The 18,239-nt window shown below is 39.7% G+C and overlaps 1 protein-coding gene across 42 annotated transcripts in view; it reads left to right on the top strand.

Annotated features, from left to right (window-relative positions):
• The window catches only part of Ppp2r2b (protein phosphatase 2, regulatory subunit B, beta), a 427,050-nt gene extending 410,173 nt beyond the window's left edge, over positions 1-16,877 (top strand). For 39 of the 42 annotated variants that reach the window (XM_087593321.1, XM_087593354.1, XM_087593352.1 and 36 more), the window contains 2 exons: positions 13,646-13,737; positions 16,148-16,874. In XM_087593321.1, the coding sequence (XP_087449447.1) occupies positions 13,646-13,737; positions 16,148-16,427 (372 nt within the window). In that variant the 3' untranslated portion in view covers positions 16,428-16,874. Of the gene's footprint in view, positions 1-13,645; positions 13,738-16,147 lie in introns of all 42 variants that reach the window. The other 3 variants (NR_073588.2, NM_022209.4, NM_001402382.1) reach the window with 1 other exon arrangement.
• Positions 16,878-18,239: the final 1,362 nt, after the last annotated feature.

Here is an 18,239-nt window from a genome sequence, read left to right as displayed (position 1 = left end):
ACATATATACAATCCAAAATACTTCTTTCCAAAGTGTTTTGAATGAGGGAAATTCAGTATACATGTATACATACATACATATATATATATATATATATATATATATATATATCACATATACACATATATTTACTAAGAAAGCCTGCCGGCTTTTAAATATAGGTAGTTGCATTGAATCTGTAGATAGCTTCATTAGGATGGCCCTTTTCACATATCTTCAGTTTATTTCTTCAATGTCTTGGAATTTTAATTACACAAGCTTTGCACTTCCTTGGGTAGATTTGTTCCAAGATGTTCTTGAGGCATGGATGAGACCATTTGTTTGATTTCTTCCTCATGTGTTCATCATTTGAATATAGGAAAGCTATGGATTTTACATATTAATTTTCTATCCTGCCACTCTTTTGCATGTGCTGTAAAGTGTGGCAGCCTTCTGGTGGAGTCTTTGGACTCTTGTGTGTTGAATCATATCCTCTGCAAATAAGGATGCTTTCATGTCTCCCTTTGTGTCCTCTTTCATTTGTCTTATGGCTCCAGCTAAGGCTTCGAGCACGTACTTGGAATGGGGAGTCGAGGAGGACATCCTTGTAGCTCCTGAATTTGGAGGAAATGCTTTCTTTTGCTTTCCACATAGCATGCTGGCTGTGAGCTGGGCATGTATTGTCTTTATTACATTGAAATATGACCCCTGTATCCCTAGATAATTTTTTTCATTAAAGGATGTTAGATTTGTCGGAGGCCTGTTCTGCATCTAAGAGGATGATCATGTAGTTTCTGTCCTTGTATCTGATTTTTATGTGGTTTATTACATTTATTGATTTATGTATGTTGAATCATCTCTGTATCTCCTGGATGAATCCAATTTGATCGTGGTGGATAAACAGGTTTTATTTTCCCACTAATTTAAGGTTTCTTTTTAATCTTGTTTTTTAAAGAACTTCATACATGAGGACTGCACATCTACCTCACTCCTGCCCTTTTTCCACCCATCTAATTCCTCCTGCATCCCTTCTCCCTCCCAAACTTATGAGCTCTTTATTTATTGTTATGTGTGTGTGTGTGTGTGTGTGTGTGTGTGTGTAAATACAGATGCACATGTGTATATACAGCCTACTGAGTCCATTTACTGAGTCCATTAGAATGTTTCTTCTTTGGTGTTTGGCTACAATATTCTGGACATATCTGTTAGGTCTCTTTGATGAACAATGGCATTTAATTCTGATATTTGACCTTTTGTTCACATAATCTAATTGTTAGAGAAATGTATTTGTGTGTAGGGCTGGCTGTTTTGAATTAGACAATCTATGCAGGAGCTTGTCCCTGGAGAAAACTGATTCTCCCTCTCTTAACAGCCACTGACTACCTGTAGCTCTCTGTCTAGGAGTAGAGTCATGTAGAATTTCCCCTGTCTGAGTTGGCATGTCAACCAATCCAGGTTTTGTTCAGGAAACCATATTATTAAGGATCCATGGGCAAATTTTCTCCCATATGTCTAGGGGTCATTATCTAGAATCATGGTATCCTGGGCCTCTGGCGCTTATAATCCTTCTTTGTGATCTTTCTTTGTGATCTTTTTTTCTGAGCCTTCAGTGTAGGGGTTGTGTTGCATATGTATAGGTTGGGGGTGGGAACCCCATGGTCATTTACTCTCTGCATTGTGGCCACTTATAGTTCTCTGTAATTGTCTCCGTCTGTTATGAGAAGTTTCTTTGATGAGAATTGAGAACTATATTTTAAATATAAGGATAAGTATTTAGAATATACTTAAGAATCATCCTGGCTTAAGAAAATGGCAGTATTGGGTTCTCTTCTCAAGTCTATACTTCTCCAGACATGGATACTTAACTAGGCTTATTGTACAAGATCCTCCACCTGAGCAGGCATGAGGTATAACAGGACAGCTGTTGCTTAAATCCAAGGTAAAAGTGCCACTGTGGGCCCCACTGTACATACCTTCCTGGTCCAGTCATTGTGGTGGTTTGTAGCTTTCACAGCTGGGTAGGACACCAATTATTCCTCTCCCTCAGCAATTTGTACAGCAAGCTAATTCTCATATAAAAGCCAGTCATAAGGAAGGAAGCTTCCAGGTCAGCTCTAGTTCAGTTCCCCCAAATCCTGTTTCTAAAACTTGTAGTATCCTCAGCAAAGTCTTATCTTCAAGTTCTGAAAGACAATAAGGGACAATGGCAATAACCCATATTGGGGCAGAAGAGGGACCTCTTACATTCCTCCGGTATAACTAGGTCATAGGGTGGATATACTTTTAGCTATTCTGGAACTGGCCACACTAATTTCCAGAGGGGCTGTACCAATTTGCAATGCCACCAACAGGAAAGGAGGGTTCACTTCTTCCCCATGTTCCCACCAATATTTGCTGCTGCCTTAGTTAGGATTTCATTGCTGTGAAGAGACACCATGACTATGGAAATGACTTACAGGTTCAGAGATTCAGTCTATTACTATTAAAGTGGGAGCATGGCAGTGTCCAGACAGGCATGGTGCTGGAGGAGCTGAGAGTTCCACATCTTCATCTGAAGGCCACTAGAAGATGACTGGCTTCCAAGCAGCTAGGATGAGGGTCTCAAAGTTCATGCCCACAGTGACACACTTCCTCCAACAAGGCCACACCTCCTAATCCCACTCGATGGACCAAGCATATTCAAACCACCACAGTCGCCATTTTGTTTTTTATCTCAGCCATTCTGACTGGAGTAAGATGAAATCTCAGAACATATTGAAGGGATATTTGTCATCAGGGTTTTTGTTAGATAATGCATGACTTTTGAGAAGGAACCATCACCCCATTCCATTCAGAAATAATATATTTATACTTATTATAGATATACAAATGTTTAAAGAAAACCTATAAAAGAATGTTTTCTTCTGGATGTTTTAAGCATCCTTCATAGTATTTTTCTTTCCTCCTATCTCTCTTCCTATGTTACCTTCCCTCCAGCTTTCCAGTTACAGCACCCCCCCATTACCTCATCCTAGCATCTGTCTCCTATTATCCCACTCTCTAGAAAGCCTTTTCTGCCTTTCCCCTGTGATCATAGTCTACTTTCCTGGCTATCCGATTTATATGATCAAATATAAGGATTCAGAGCCAGAATCCACAAATAAGAGGAAATATGCAGCCTTTCTTGGTTACCTCATTCCATATAATATTTTCCAGTTCCATCCATTTACCTACAAATTCCATTATTTCCATTTCCTTTATATCTGAAGAGTATTCCATTGTACATATGTATTATGTTTTCATTATTCAGTTATAAGTTGGTGGATATCTGGCCTGTTTCTGAATTTAAGGTTTATTTTGTATCTCAAGATATGGTTTATTGCAGGGGAGATTCCATGGGTTGCTCAGTAGAATGTATATTCTTTGGTATTTGGGAGAATATTCTCTAGATTTGGTAGGTCCATTCGATGACCAATGTCATGTAATTTCTGATATCTGTTTGTTTATGCAGATGATCTGTTGGGGAAAGTCAAAGTCAGATATTGAAATCAACTGTTATCACTGAGTTGCTGTTAATGTGCCCCTTTAATTCCAGCAGTACACTTTTTATGAAATGGGATGTATGTGCTTAGGATTGTAATATCACTTTCATTAATTTTCCCTACATGAGAAACAGCCCTTCTTAATCTCTTCTGATTAGTTTTATTTATTGAAAATAAAGTTTTTCCCTCCCTCTATTCCTCCAGTTCCTCCCCCACCTCCCCTCTCATCCAGATCTGCCCCCTTTATGTCTCTTGTTAGAAAACAAACAAGCATCTCATGGATAATAAAAAAATAAATAAAACAAACATCAGAATAGGACAAAACAGAAGGAAAGAGTCCAAGAAAATACACAAGAAACAAACATATACACAAAGACCCACTTATTTGTACTCTCATGTATTCCAAAACACAAAACCAGAAGCCATTACATATATTCAAGAAACATGTAGGGGAAAGAAAAAAATGAAAGAGGTGAGGGGAAGGGAAAAGAAAGGGGGAGAAAAGGAGGAGGGGAGTGGGGTTGGTGGGGGTGAATGGCATGGGAGGGGAGGGGAGAGGAGGAGAGGGGAGGAGAGGGTAGGGAGAAGCCTTGTCATGACATTATGAGAAAAGGAACATCCAAAGATGTCATTGAGTTTGTTTTCTGTAATCCATCTACTACTGGGCATGCAGCTTACTTACCCTTATGAGTAGCTTTTCTCTCTCAGTTGAGACTCCCTTGGAGAAAATTAAATTTCCTTTTGTCAGTGTTTATCAGTTGGAGATTGCTTCTGGGTTAGCAATGTAGGTATATGTCCACTTCTCCTTTCAGCTCTAGGACCCCATCTAGTACAGACCCATGCAGGTCCTGTGCATATTACCTCAGTCTCTGTGAGTTCATTTGTGTGTTGATCCTGTTATATTTAGAAGACTTCTATTCCTGTGTTCTCCATCCCTCCTGGCTCTCACGCCTTTCTGCATCCTCTTCTACAGGATTCCCTGAGCCCTGAGGGATTTGATGGCAACATCCTGCTTAGGGCTGAATGTTCAGAGGTCTCTTACTTTCTGTACATTGTCAGGCTAAAGGTCGCTATATTTGTTCCCATCTGCTTCAAGAGGAAGAGTCCCTAACAAAGACTGAGCAAGGCACTGATCTATGATCTATGAAGAAGGATGAGCAAGACACTATCCGTAGCAGAAGATCATTAAGAATCATTTTATTGCTATATTCTTTTAGTACAGTAGTTCTCAGCCTGTAAGTCATGACCTCTTTGGGGATTGAATAACCTTTCACAGGACTAAGACCAATGGAAAGCATCAGTATTTACATTATGAACATTATAAGACATAACAGTAGCAAAATTACAGTTATTAAGCAATATAGAAAATAATTTTATGGTTGTGGTCACCAGGATATGAGGAACTATATTGAAGGGTCACAGCATTAGGAAGGTTAAGAACCAGTGCTTTAGTAGAATAGTAGTATTTAGTTTTACCCTAGGCTCTATCTAGTTTCAAGTTCTTGGTCAGCTAAGCAGTGGAGTAGGTCTGAAGTCAGGTCAGATATTGGTTGGTCACTCACACAAGATTTGTACCACCACTACCCTAGCATATTTTGCAGGCAGGACAAAGGATTTGCAGCTGGGCTAGTGTTTCTGTTTCTCCTTTGATAGCACACAGAGTGCCTTCTTATTCCAAAAGAGACCAGAACGTAGGTACAAAGGCTCCAGGTAGGCTCCAGGTTGACTTCTACATGTTCAATTGGTTGTATAGGTCTTGTCATCAGCAATAGAGCCTTGCCATCAGTTTGTGGAGACCAACTTGGCAATAGCCTGGATTGTTTGGGGATTCTCATGGGACCCCTTTGGCCAACACCTCAATTAGATATAACCCATTCCTCATATTGGAAGCTCCATTTGGTGATAAGAGATGTCCAGTTGGGTCTCTGACTTCCACATTATTTGGTCATTTTATTTAGATAACTTTCATATAGATATATGTTTTAGTAAGCTTTTACTGTATCAGGCTTCCATACTACCATTCAATTTCCCCTTAATTTTAGCCCTCCCCACATTCCCTTTCTTGTTCTAATCTTCTCTATCTATTCCCCCTCTCTACTTGATCCTCCTGTGCCAGTCACCTTCCCCTCATCCATAACAATGATTTCCTTTCCTGGGAAGATCTGCTTCGAGTCCCACTTTGAGATTTCATCTCTATACCTAACCTCTGTGGTTGTACATATAGATGGTAGCTTGCTTATCATTGACTTAACAGCTAATGTTTACATATAAGCAAATATCTACTATATTTTTTTGTTCTGAGTCTGGATTACCTCACTCAGGATGTCTTTTCTAGTTCCATCAATTTACTTATAAATATCACAATTTTGCTTTTCTAATGGCTGAGCAATAATATTCTGTCATGTAAAATGTACCACATTTCTAAATCATTCTTTTGTTGAGGAATATCTAAGTTGCTTCCAATTTCTGGCTATTATGAACAGAGCAGCAATGAACATGTTTGAGTAAGTATCTCTGTGGTGTGCTGAAGCATCCTTTAGGTATATGCAGAAGAGCTGGACCTCACGGTAGATCGATTCTGACCTTCCTAAAGAACCTCCATGTTGATATCCACCGAGGTTGTACAATTTCTCAGTTTTACCAGCAATGCAGGAGTGTTTCCCTTACTTGACTCGCCAGTATGGACTGTTTTTGTTTTTTTTTAATCTTAGCTATTCTGACAGGTGTAAAATGAAATCTCAAAGTAGTTTGGATTTGCATTTCCCTGATGACTAAGGATGCTGAATATTTCTTTTAAGTGTTTCTTAGCTATTTGCATTTCTTCTTTTGAGAATTTCCTGATAAGATCTATATTCCATTTTTTTAATTAGGCTTTCTCTTGATGTCAAATTTTTTAAGTTCTTTTTTGGATATTAGCTCTATCAGATGAGTAGTTGGTAAAAATCTTCTCCCATTTTGTAGGCTGATGCTTTATCCTAATGTCAGTATGGACTGGTTTGTTTGTTTGTTCGTTTGTTTTTAATCATAGCCATTCTGACAAGTATTAAGATGAAATCTCAAAATGGTTTGGATTTGCATTTACCTAATGACTAAGGTTGTTTTTTGCCATGCAGAAGCTACTCAGCTTCATGAGGACCCATTTATTGTTCTTAGTTCTTCTGCCACCAGTATTCTGTCCAGAAAGCCTTTTCCTGTGCCAATGAGTTCAAGGCTATTCCCCACTTTCTCAGTATATATCTGGTTTTAGGTTGATATCTTCAATCCATTTTGGAGTTGAGTTTTGTACAGGGTAAGAAGTATGGATCTATTTGCATTCTACACACACCCATGCAGTTTTATCAGTACACTTATGAAAGATGCTTTTTCCTATGTATTTTTGGATTCTTTATAGGAAAAAAATAAGGTAGCCACCAGTGTATGGGTTTTTGTCTGGTGCTTCAATTAGATTCCATTGATTAATATGTCTGTTTGTGTACCAATATCATGCTGATTTTATTAATATAGCTCTGTAGTACAATTCGAGGTCTGGGATAGTAATATCTCCAGTAGTTCTTTTATTGTTCAGAATTGTTTTGGCTATCTTGTTTTCGGATTTTTGTTTATTTGTTTGTTTTGTTTATTTATTCCATATGAAGCTGAAAATTGTCCTTTTAAGATCTATGAAGAGTTGTGTTAGAATTTTGATAGAGATTACATTAAATCTATATATTGCTTTAGGAGTTTGGCAATTTTTCTATATTAATCCTACCAGTCCGTGAGCATGGGAGAACTTTCCATAGTCAGATTCCTTCAGGTTCTTTTTTTCTATGTCTCAAGTCTTTCACCAAACTTTTGCTTGGCTATAGAGACCATAAGATACTTTATAATTTTGAGGCTATTGTGAAGAGCAGTATTCCCCTGATTTTCTTCTCAGTCCGTTTTTTCATTTGCATGTAGGAAGCCTATCGATTTTGTGAGTTAATTTTGTATCTTGTTGCTTTGCTGAAAGTATTGATCAGCTGTAGGCATTCGCCAGTAGAATTTTTGGAATCATTTATGTACTAGCATATCATCTACAAATAGATGCTTTGACTTCTTCCAATTTGTATCCACTTGATCCCCTTAGCTAAGACTTCAAGTACTAACTATACGGAATAGGTATGGCGTGAATAAACAACCTTTTTTGTTCCTGATTTTACTAGGATTGTTTTGAATGACTCTCCATTTAAGCTAAGGTTAACTATAGGTTTGCCTTATACTGCTTTATTATGTTTTGGTATGTTCCCCCTGTATCCCCTAATCTCTCCATAGCTTATTTACTTACATCGAATCATCCTTGGATCTCTGGGATGAGTCCTATGTGATCATGGTGGACAAACTGTTTGATGTGTTCTTTGATTCTGTTTTACAAGTATTTATCAAAAAATATTTGCACCCTATGTTCATAAGAGAAATTGGTCTGCAATTCTTTACTTGTTGAGTCTTTTATGTGCTATGAGTATCAGGATAAGTGATACCTCATAAAATGAACTGGACAGTGTTCATTGTGTTTCTATTTTGAGGAATATTGAGTATTAAAATTAACTCTTCTTTGAAAGTCTGGTGGAATCCTGCATAAAACCCATCTGGCCATGGGCTTTCTTTGATTGAAAGACTTTTCATAACTCCTTCCAATTCACTGGTGGTTGTAAGTTTGTTTAAATTGTTTATCTGATTTTGATTTAATTTGGATACATGGTATGTATCAAGAAAATTGCCCATTTCTTTTATTTTCCAATTTGGCAGAGTGCAGCTTTTAAAGTATGTCTTTATGATTCTCTGGATTTCCATGTCTGTTTTTACATGATGCTCTGTATTTTCTCAATGTCCATGTGACATCCCCCTTTTCATTTCTGATTCTGTTTATTTGGATTTTTTTTCTCTCTGTCCTTTAGTTAATTTGGCTAAGGATTTGTTGTTCTTATTGATGTTATCAAAGAACCAACTTTCTGTTTCATTGATTGTTTCAATTTTATTAATTTTTGCCCTGAGTTTGATTCTTCCTTGCCATCTATTCCCTTTAGGTGTGATTTCTATTTTGTTCTAGAGTTTTCCGGTAGGCTGTTGGTATGAGATCTCTCCAATATTTTTACATAGGCTCTTATTACCATGAACTTGCCCTCACTGTGCCCCTTAAGTTTGGGTATATCATATTTTTATTTTTATTCAATTCATAAAAGGTTTAATTTCTTTCTTGTTTTGACCCATTTTTCATTCAACGCAGTGAGTTGTTCCATTTCCATGAGTTTGTAAGCTTTCTGTTGTTGTTTATATCCAGCTTTTCCATGGCAATCAGACAGGATGCAGGGTGTTATTTCAATTTTCTTTCATCTGTTGAGAATTGCTTTGTGCCCAAGTATGTGGTCAGTTTTAGAGAAAGTTCCATGAAGTACTGGGAAGAAAGTGTATTCTTTTGTGTTCTGGTGAAATGTTCTGAAAATACTTGTCCATTTGGTTTATGATGTAGATTAGTTCCAGCATTTCTCTGATTGTTCTGTGTCTGGATAATCTTTGTATCTTGGTGAGAGTGAGGTGAGATCACTCACTATCAGTGTGTGAAGGTTAATATGTGATTTAAGGTATAATCATATTTCTGTTATGAACCTGGGTGCCATCATTTGGAGCATAGATATTAAGAATTGCAGTGTCATCTTGGTGGATTTTTCCTCTCAGTATGTAGTGTCTCTTCTGATAAGTTTTGGGTTGAAATCGATTTTGTCAGATATTAAAGTGACTACACCAACTTGCCTTGAATATCCTTATCCATCCTTTTACCCTGAGGTAATGTTTAACCAAGGCGATCCTTGATGTTCAGGTATGTTTCTTGGATACAGGAGAAGGATGGGTCCTATTGTTCACATCACCCTCCTCGCCTCCAAATCCAACCCCCAGTCTCATCCTCAGCTCTGTAGCAAATCATCTGCTGCAGCCCACCCTTCCTCTCAGCCCCCCTCCTTCCAGAGCCTTCCCCCACTGCACCCCTTTGTCCCAGCTCAACTCCAGTGAAATTTCCCCAGGCCACCTCCTAGGGAAACAGGTAGGCTGACTGCAGATCTTCCCATCTCTTTTTTCCTCCAAATCTAGTGCCCCAGTCTCATACTGTTTGCCTGTCTGTGTGTTTTTATTGGGGAATAGAGATCATTGATGTTCAGGGTTATCACTGAGCACTGTTCATTGGTTACTGTTTATTTTTTGTTGTGGTAGTTCACTGTTTCCCACCTTCTTTTGATTTGGTAGCCTGGGATTATTTATTCCTTGTGTTTTCTTTTGTGTTGTTAACTTGTTTGGGTTAACCTAAATTTTCCTTCTAGCACCTTCTATAGAGCTGAATATGCAGATAGATACTGCTTAAATTTAGTTTTATCTTGGAATGTCTTTTAGCATCTATGGTCACTTAGAGTCTGGAGAACATCTGCCCAGGTCTTTCTAGCTTTTAGAGACTCTGTTAATAAGTCAAGTGTAATTCTAGTAGGTCTGCCTGTGTATGTTACCTGTTCATTTTCCCTTGCAACTATCAATATTTTTCTTTGGTCTATAAGTTTAGTGTTTTAATTATGTGCCAAGGGGAATTTCTTTTCTGGTCCAGTCTATTGTGATCCGTATGTTTCTTGTACCATGATGAGCACCTCCTTCTTTAGGTTGGGGATATTTTCTTCTATGGTTTTTTTTTTTTTTTTGAAAGTATTTTCTGTGCCATTGACCAGTATCTTCTTCCTGTATTCCTGTTGTTCATAGGTTTTTCTTTTCTTGGTGTCCCAGATTCCCTAGATGTTTTGTGCCTGGAGTTTAGATTTTTAACATTGTCTTTGACTGGGCTATCTATGTTTCTGTCTTGTCTTTGATACTTGAGATTCTATTGTCTATCTCTTGTAGTTTGTTGATGAGGCTTGCCTCTAAGGCTTCTGTTTGAGTTCCTACAGTTTTCATGTCCAGATTTCCCTCAGTTTGGGTTTCCTATGATTGTTTCCACTTTCAGGTCTTGAGTTGTTTTATGCATTTTCTTCCACTGATTGTTTGTGCCTTCATAGATTTCTTCAAGGGACCTTTTCATTTCCTCTCTAAGGACCCCTATTATATTCATAAAGACTATCGTGTGCTTCAGCTGCATTTCTCAGGGACTACTATAGTGGAGTTGCAATGTCATGGAGATATGTCCTGGGTGCTACTGTGTTTTCACCCTGGCATCTGGGATTGGGGTGGTTATAATTCTAGGTCCTGATATCTGGTCCTGTCTTTTATGGGTGGGTGTTTTATTCCTTGATCTCTGGTTCTTAGGAGAGTGGTGACTGTGTGTTGCCTAGTGTGGAATGCTTTTGGAATCCGGCCTGGTGTGGCCACTGTGGTTCTGGGTGCAATGTGTTCCTAGGTATTGGGAGCTGGCACATAGGAATAAGAATGGACTAGAAGCAGGGAGAGGGTCCACAAGGAGGGAGGAAATCAGGGTGTTTCATCAGTATCTGTTTAGTCACCTGGGAATTGGGGCAGAGAGTAAGGCCAGACCACAGCAGGTATTCTGCTACAGAGCTGACATGAGACTAGGGGATTGGATTTGGAAGAGAAAGGTTAGCCTACCTGTTTTCCTAGCCTGTGGGTTCCAAGGGGATTTCACTAAAGTTAATGAGCAGAAACAATGGGGGGATTTGCTTGATCCTCTGGAGATGGGGGCTGAGAGGAAGCAGGGGTTTCAGCATTTTATGACTTGCTATAAGAGCTGAGAATCAAATTAGGGGTTTGGATTTGGAGAGGCAAGGTGAAGAAGATCTGCAGTTAGCCTACCTGCTTTTCTGCCTGATTAATTTTAATATGAAGGCATAATATCATAATACCAGCTTGCTTCCTGCTTCTTTGTAATGTTTTTCCATGCTTTATAGACATGTGCCTATCTTTAATGCTGAATTTCTTACAGACAGAAAGATTGGTTTTGTTTCCTAATCCATCTAGCTAGCACATGTCTTTTATTTGAAATGTTAAGGTCATTAATATTTAAAGTTTTTATTGAAAGATATGTGTTGATTATAGCTTTTAGGATTGTTTGGGTTTGGTGTGTGTTGTTTTGCTATTTGTGATCTTCAAGCTCACATTTCATTAATTACAACTTTGTTTTCTTTCTAGAGTCTCTTGGCTTGTTCCAGTTTTCTTCATAGGACTGATTTAGTTGGCATGAATTCTTTTAGTTTGTTTGTACCATGGGAAGTTTTCCTTTCTCTTTCAACTATTGCGGATAGTTTGGCTGCATTTGTAGTCTAGCTTAGCATCTGTGCTCTTTTTAATTTGGAATGCATTGCTCCAGGCTTTTTCAGCTTTCAAACTTCCCATCAGCTGTTGTTCTGGTAGATTTTCTTTTATATGTGGTCTGTGGTTTGTTTTTGCCTCATGCAACTTTTATTGCTCTTCATTCTATATACATAGTGTTTTGTTGATGATATGCTCTGGGGAGTTTCTCTTCTGGTCTGCGTGTTGTTCTTGGTTTCTTGTATCAGTTTGTGTGTGTCTTTCCTTAGGGGAGTGTTTTGCTTTGTTTTTTCTATAATTGAAGATCTGGTCTATGCTATTGACTTAGAGTTCTTCTCCCTCATTGATACCTATAGTACAAAGGTTTGGTCTTTTTATGGTGTTGCATAGTTCCTGCATATAGCCCTTCCTGTGTAACCTTAACTTTTATCTTCTTTGCTTGTGTGGTTGAATTCCTCTGATACTTTGTCATCTCTTTATGAGGCTTCACCCTGAGTTTTCTTAGAGCTACTGGATTTTTCAACTCTATCTTCATTCTCAATGTTTCTTGATGTTTCTATTTCTTTAACGGATCCAGATTTCAAATCCAGGGCTTCACCTGTCTGCTCAGAAGGGATTTCATCAGCCCCTACTGCCCAGCTATCTCATACTCAGAAGACCAGGAACCATCTTTGACATCAGATTTCCACTTTACCCACTCAGAATTGTTCTATATCCTATCAACCCTGCCCCACACCCTTTCTAGAGTTTAGCTACTGCTCTAGTCATTCATCAGAGAGACAGAAACCAGTCCCCTTGGTCTCAGCCATTTGCTCTCACACCTTATTGGAACATAGCAAGTTCTGTTGTTCTATGATGTCATCCTTCACCTTGGTCTTCCTTGCTCACCCCTGTCTGTCATACTCCTTCCTGGACTTGTAGCCCTTCATATATTCTCTCCCCTGTGGTTGGAAAGCCTTCCTCCCACATATTGTCCAGACTCATTCACCATCTTCAGGCTTCTGAGGCCACATTACCACCCCACAAGAAACCTTGAATCCTGTTCTACAGAAAGTAACGCCCCTCATCTCTTGGTCCCCTTTTTACACTTTCATACTCTGTGACATTACCACTGTTTGAAACTTCTCATGCATTTATTCCACTCTGTGGTTGCTTCTTCAATGTTCTGCTTCAAGCCCCAGAGCCAACTTTTAATGAACAGCCATGTGTCAAAAATCTAAATGAATGCTAGCCTCTAACACTGGCTGACCTTAATTTAATCCCCAGAGCCCACATGTAAGTGGAAAGAGAAAACCAACTCCACAAAGTTGTCCTCTGCCCTCTATCTGTGTACACACATGACACATGCAAACACACACATAAACACATACACACACACACACACATACACAGAGTCATGCAGGCACACACAATAATAATAATAAAACATAATTCCGCCATTTACTGGCTCCTTCTTTATGCCACTATCTCTTCAAGCAATCCTTCTTTAGTCCATGCTGGCATAAAAGAAGCTCACTGGGGCTGGAGAGATGGCTCAGCGGTTAAGAGCACTGACTGCTCTTCCAGAGGTCATGAGTTCAAATCCCAGCAACCACATGGTGGCTCACAACCATCTGTAATGAGATCTGATGCCCTCTTCTGGTGTGTCTGAAGACAGTGATAGTGTATTCGTCATATATAAAATGAATAAATAAAATCTTTAAAAAAAAAAAGAAGCTCACTGATCCATGCTTTGCCCCTAAAGACAGGGAGGGCTGAGTCTGCATCCAGTACAGAGCCACCCGGTGCAATGCAAGGACACACAGAAGGAATGAAGATCACATGTCACCAAGTTGCTATTCACAGGAACCTTTGCCCTATATGATGCTGACATGTTCTTGGTGTTCCCTCCCAGGTTCATGACTACCTCCGTAGCAAGTTGTGCTCCCTCTACGAAAATGACTGCATTTTTGATAAATTCGAGTGTGTGTGGAATGGGTCAGACAGGTAAGAAATGCTCTGAGGCTGAGAACCTTTCCCTTGAGGAAACTCTGGACAATTTGTCACAAATGGGGTACATGCAAATGGAGATCAAGTTCCCCAAGACCTGGCCAGGACACATTATTATGAGGGTCACTGATTGGAGACTGTGGTCAAGTCTACAGAGAGAAGTAGTCTGTGTCGCCCCAAGTTCATTGTAGAGCTGGCACAGGCAACAGTTCAAATGTCAACAAGGAAATGCTGTCTTTGACATACAAAGCACCCAAAGGCACTGAAAAGCTAGGGCCACAAGCCTCCTAAAGACCACTGATAATGATGAGAACTCTTCTGCCTGGTTCCGATTACTGCCAAGTGGCTTTCTAGACCCATCCCCTCGAAGCTGCTAGAGTAGACCTGACCGAGGCTCTAGTGCTTCATTAGCAGAATTCTAGCCAGCCTCATTAATCACATTCCTTCAGGGTGATTTATTAGTGTTTTAAGGTCTTTGATTTCTACAATACTTCATATTACCTCCCAATAGTTCATTTTGAGTTTGACAAATACAGATGATTCTTTTGACAATCTGTAAACTAGATGCAGAGGCTGCTGGGGCTCAGTTAGCTCCTTGATGAAGGAGGCACCAGAAATAGCATTCAATAGCAAGGAACTTTTTCCCAGCAAGCTCAACTTTGAGTTTGTGCCATGGTCTCTGACTGTCTTGCCCTTCTTCCCAAACCACCAATCCATCTTCTACTTAGCAGAACTAGATGTTGCAAACATGTAGCAAAGGACCCAGGTTTATATTATCCAGTCTATACTGGTTAAGAGAACAAAGGAACTAAACCACAGGAACCAGAGTCCTTAGTGAGAGAAGCAAGTCTGTTACTTTACCACCTAGCCATTGTTAGCTGATACTGTTTATACAACTGTTGTTATCCAGCTCACCCTTCATTAACCTAGATTCAAAACCAATGACTACCAGGTACCTAGGCACAAGGACGTTGCTCACATGCACCCATCCCAGCCACAACCCAGCAGGTTTTCTCCATTTCTCAGTTGAAGAAGCTAAGAATCAGTGTAGTTGAGAATTAGTATGATATCCTAACCTCATAAATCACCAAGCAGCAACTACAAAAGTACAGAAATTTTGACTTTGAGTCCTGAGATCAGTTCTTCCAGAGCATCATAACCTGGAATTTTGCTCAGGATTCAGATAAAGTTAAGGTATTTAAGGATAAAATTTATTTTTTATGACTTGCTTAATAGTGAATCAGATCCTGCTGGAGAAGTGACATCATTGTCCGAGACGCTACGGAGCCAGGAGGCTGGATTACAACCCACCTCCCACCCCTCCCTGGCCCTGCACATGCGCATTCTGAGCTCTCACTCTCCTGTCAGTGTAATCCCTTGCATGAGCTACTGAAAGTTTAACTGTGAATGTGGAAGTAAACCCCATGGAGCACCCAGATACCCCTTTACCATACATAGCACCCCATTATTGAGCCAGTGAGACAAAATCCAACCTTAATCTGCACTGTTGACAAAGTTCCAAAAGCAAGCCAGCCCTATCAGTTTCTTCCTTCCACCAAAAAACAGATGACAGTCCCAGACACAATCTACATCACTGTCTTTGATATACCACCACAAGATGGTACCCAGAGGGCACAGGCCCTGTATCTCCCCAATACCTGCCACCTATTTTAAATGTCAGCTTTAAAGATTCAGTACCCTGCTGCTGGAAAGCCTTCAGTATTTACTGTTCTGCTGAATCATAGATATCCCTGCAAATGGTTAAGTTGCAAAAACATGATAGTATCTTCTACGCATAATGCCTTAATCAAGGTTTAGATTTAGGGTGGTTAAATCTGTTTCCTGTCTCTCCCGGCTAGACCATGGCATCCATTTTGTGGACAAGTGTTTATGAAGCAGCAGAATAAAGAGCTGACTCCTACAAGGAGAGAGGCTGCTCTGTGGTAGCTGTGCCTCAGTACTTGACACATCAGGCAGATGAGCTAAGCTACATTCTGATTTCAGAAATCCCAAAACCACTGTGTAAGAAAGCTGGTTAACGATAAGCTGGTTAACAGTGTGCTGATTCCCATTTACACCCGTTCATCGTGATCTCCTAACACTAGTGGAAAGTAGGTAACCCTAGGATCATCACAATTGGACCAGATCGGTGACTCAAGAACAAAAGTTATCTGTGGAGTAAAAATGAGAGTGCTACCAATGGTTATTGCAACCTTTTGTTCCAAGCCTCGCCAAAGAGCTTGGCACTTTTGATGAGTCAGAAAGAAATCAATGTTCTTAGTTTAAACCTATACAGTCCCTGTGAGTGGCCATGATAAGCATCCTTTGCTCCTGAAAGATATCATGAGGGTGTGTTACCTCTCCATTCTACAATGCTCAGTCACTCTGTTTCCCCTCTCCTTTGCAGCGTCATCATGACGGGCTCCTACAATAACTTCTTCAGGATGTTCGACCGAAACACCAAGCGTGATGTGACCCTTGAGGCCTCAAGGGAAAACAGCAAACCCCGGGCTATCCTCAAACCCCGAAAAGTGTGCGTCGGGGGCAAGCGAAGAAAAGATGAGATCAGTGTTGACAGTCTGGACTTTAGCAAAAAGATCTTGCATACAGCTTGGCATCCTTCAGAAAATATTATAGCAGTGGCGGCTACAAATAACTTATATATATTCCAGGACAAGGTTAATTAGGAGGACAAGTTACTACTTAGTCTCACATACTGAATACTAGTCAAACAAGTTTTTAAATGTTTCTTTGGGTCTTCATTTTGATGCATTGACTTTCATTTCCCTCTGCATAAAACAATTGGAATAGAACTTAAAAGGAGTTCAATGTTCTCAACTCCCCAATTCTAAGAAACGTCTGTCAAACTCGGTAGGCTTGGGACACTTCTGTTTAGAGTTGAGAGCTGCCAACGGCAGTAACTCTTCCACAGTCCACTGAATGTCTGATGCGTTCGTTCATTGCCCAGTTCTCTCTGGTGGGTTCTGTGTTTTGTTTCTAGGTGTCTGCTGCGATAAAATGAGATTGTCTGTAGTATTTAAGGAGAAAAAGAGATAAGGTTTTTTTTTTAATTAAGCAATTCCATTTGTTTGAAAAAAATCAACAACAAAAAAATAAACACTGTTTACTCTTAAGAATTTCCTCTTTGTGGATAAAAATATAATAAATCAGGCCTGACCAGTGTATCTCCCACCCATTTCCTTTTAAACCACTCTATTGAAGCCAGAGACTTATTTCATGAGGCTGAGAAAAGGGTGCAAAATGTGAAGGGAAGGGGTGTCATGACACTGTTCTGTCTTTTGGTAAACCCCATAGAAACAGACTAAGAATGTGATTGGCCAAACCACCACAAACACTTTAGGGAACTTAAACAGAGTCCTTTCTCCACAGGGCTTCCCAGGGTTTACTTGGCAAGACCAGCTGAGACCAGATCCTTCCATTGCTTGTCACTCTTGCTGTATTTCTGTCTCCTTTTAAATGGTTCCATCTAATCCCCCGCCTACATGGTCCTTGCCTCTTTCCCTTCAACCTCTGCCAGAGGATTTGCCCATTGGCTTCTAAAGACCGTGCCCCGGTTGCTTAGTATCAGGGGTTCTCAATAAAGCATTGAGGTGGAACAGCATAGCTGCCCTCCCCGCAAGAAAGACTGGCCTGTTCTTTTGGGTTAATGCCTCCTGAGTAACTCCCTCCTCTTTTTCAGAAATAGCCATCCATCAGTCCTCCCTGTGTCTACAACAAAGGCCAGAATGATGCTGATTTTGTATAGCCTAAACCCACATCTCTAAGCCACTTCAAACTCAACAAACTGGAAAAATAGACTTAAGGGCTCTTTCCCGCCAAACAATGAGATTTGGTGAGGGGTGCGGGGGAGAGGGAATCAGACCAACCTTATGTTTAAGTCACATTTGCTTACAGCAAAATTTATGTTCCTCCAAGAAATAGCAGTTCTGACAGCCAGTATTCCTTTTCTACACTAATCACAACAGCTGGTCCATCCTTCTCTTGAGATGAGAATATGAACTCACCATTTCACAAAAGTCATTTCCGAAGGAAAGGTAGAAACTGAAGGATTTACACTTAGAAGGTACTTAAGTGTGTCCAGAAAATGGGACCTTAGCTTCTGTCTGTTGCTCTGTCTTGATACGTCCTGTCCCATCCCAACCCCATCCCTAACTTCATTTCTTTCTAGTAGACAACAAATAACTTGAGATGGGAGATTTTTGCTAAAAAGAAATTTTCCTTCAATTTCTGTATTTATTAAAACTCCCAACTTTGAGTTTGCTTGGAAGAAGAAAAAATAGATGTATCTTGTTGTCTCTATTTCTAAGCTGTTGTCTGTATATTAACAGTTTTCTGGCAAGACATAACTAGCTATTTAAGTAGTAATTTTGTAATATACATCCCAATTTCAGAAGCTTTAATGCAAGCCTTTGTGTCTCCACCCGGCGGCACATTAGATGAAGATTTGACTTTCCTTATGTTTCTCCAGTTCTCTGCAA

The sequence above is a fragment of the Rattus norvegicus genome, chromosome 18, assembly GCF_021556685.1.
Source record: "Rattus norvegicus strain SHRSP/BbbUtx chromosome 18, alternate assembly SHRSP_T2T, whole genome shotgun sequence".
Classification (NCBI taxonomy): Eukaryota; Metazoa; Chordata; class Mammalia; order Rodentia; family Muridae; genus Rattus; species Rattus norvegicus.
Note: the sequence above shows the minus strand (reverse complement) of the source record. Positions and strands in the feature narration are given on the sequence as shown.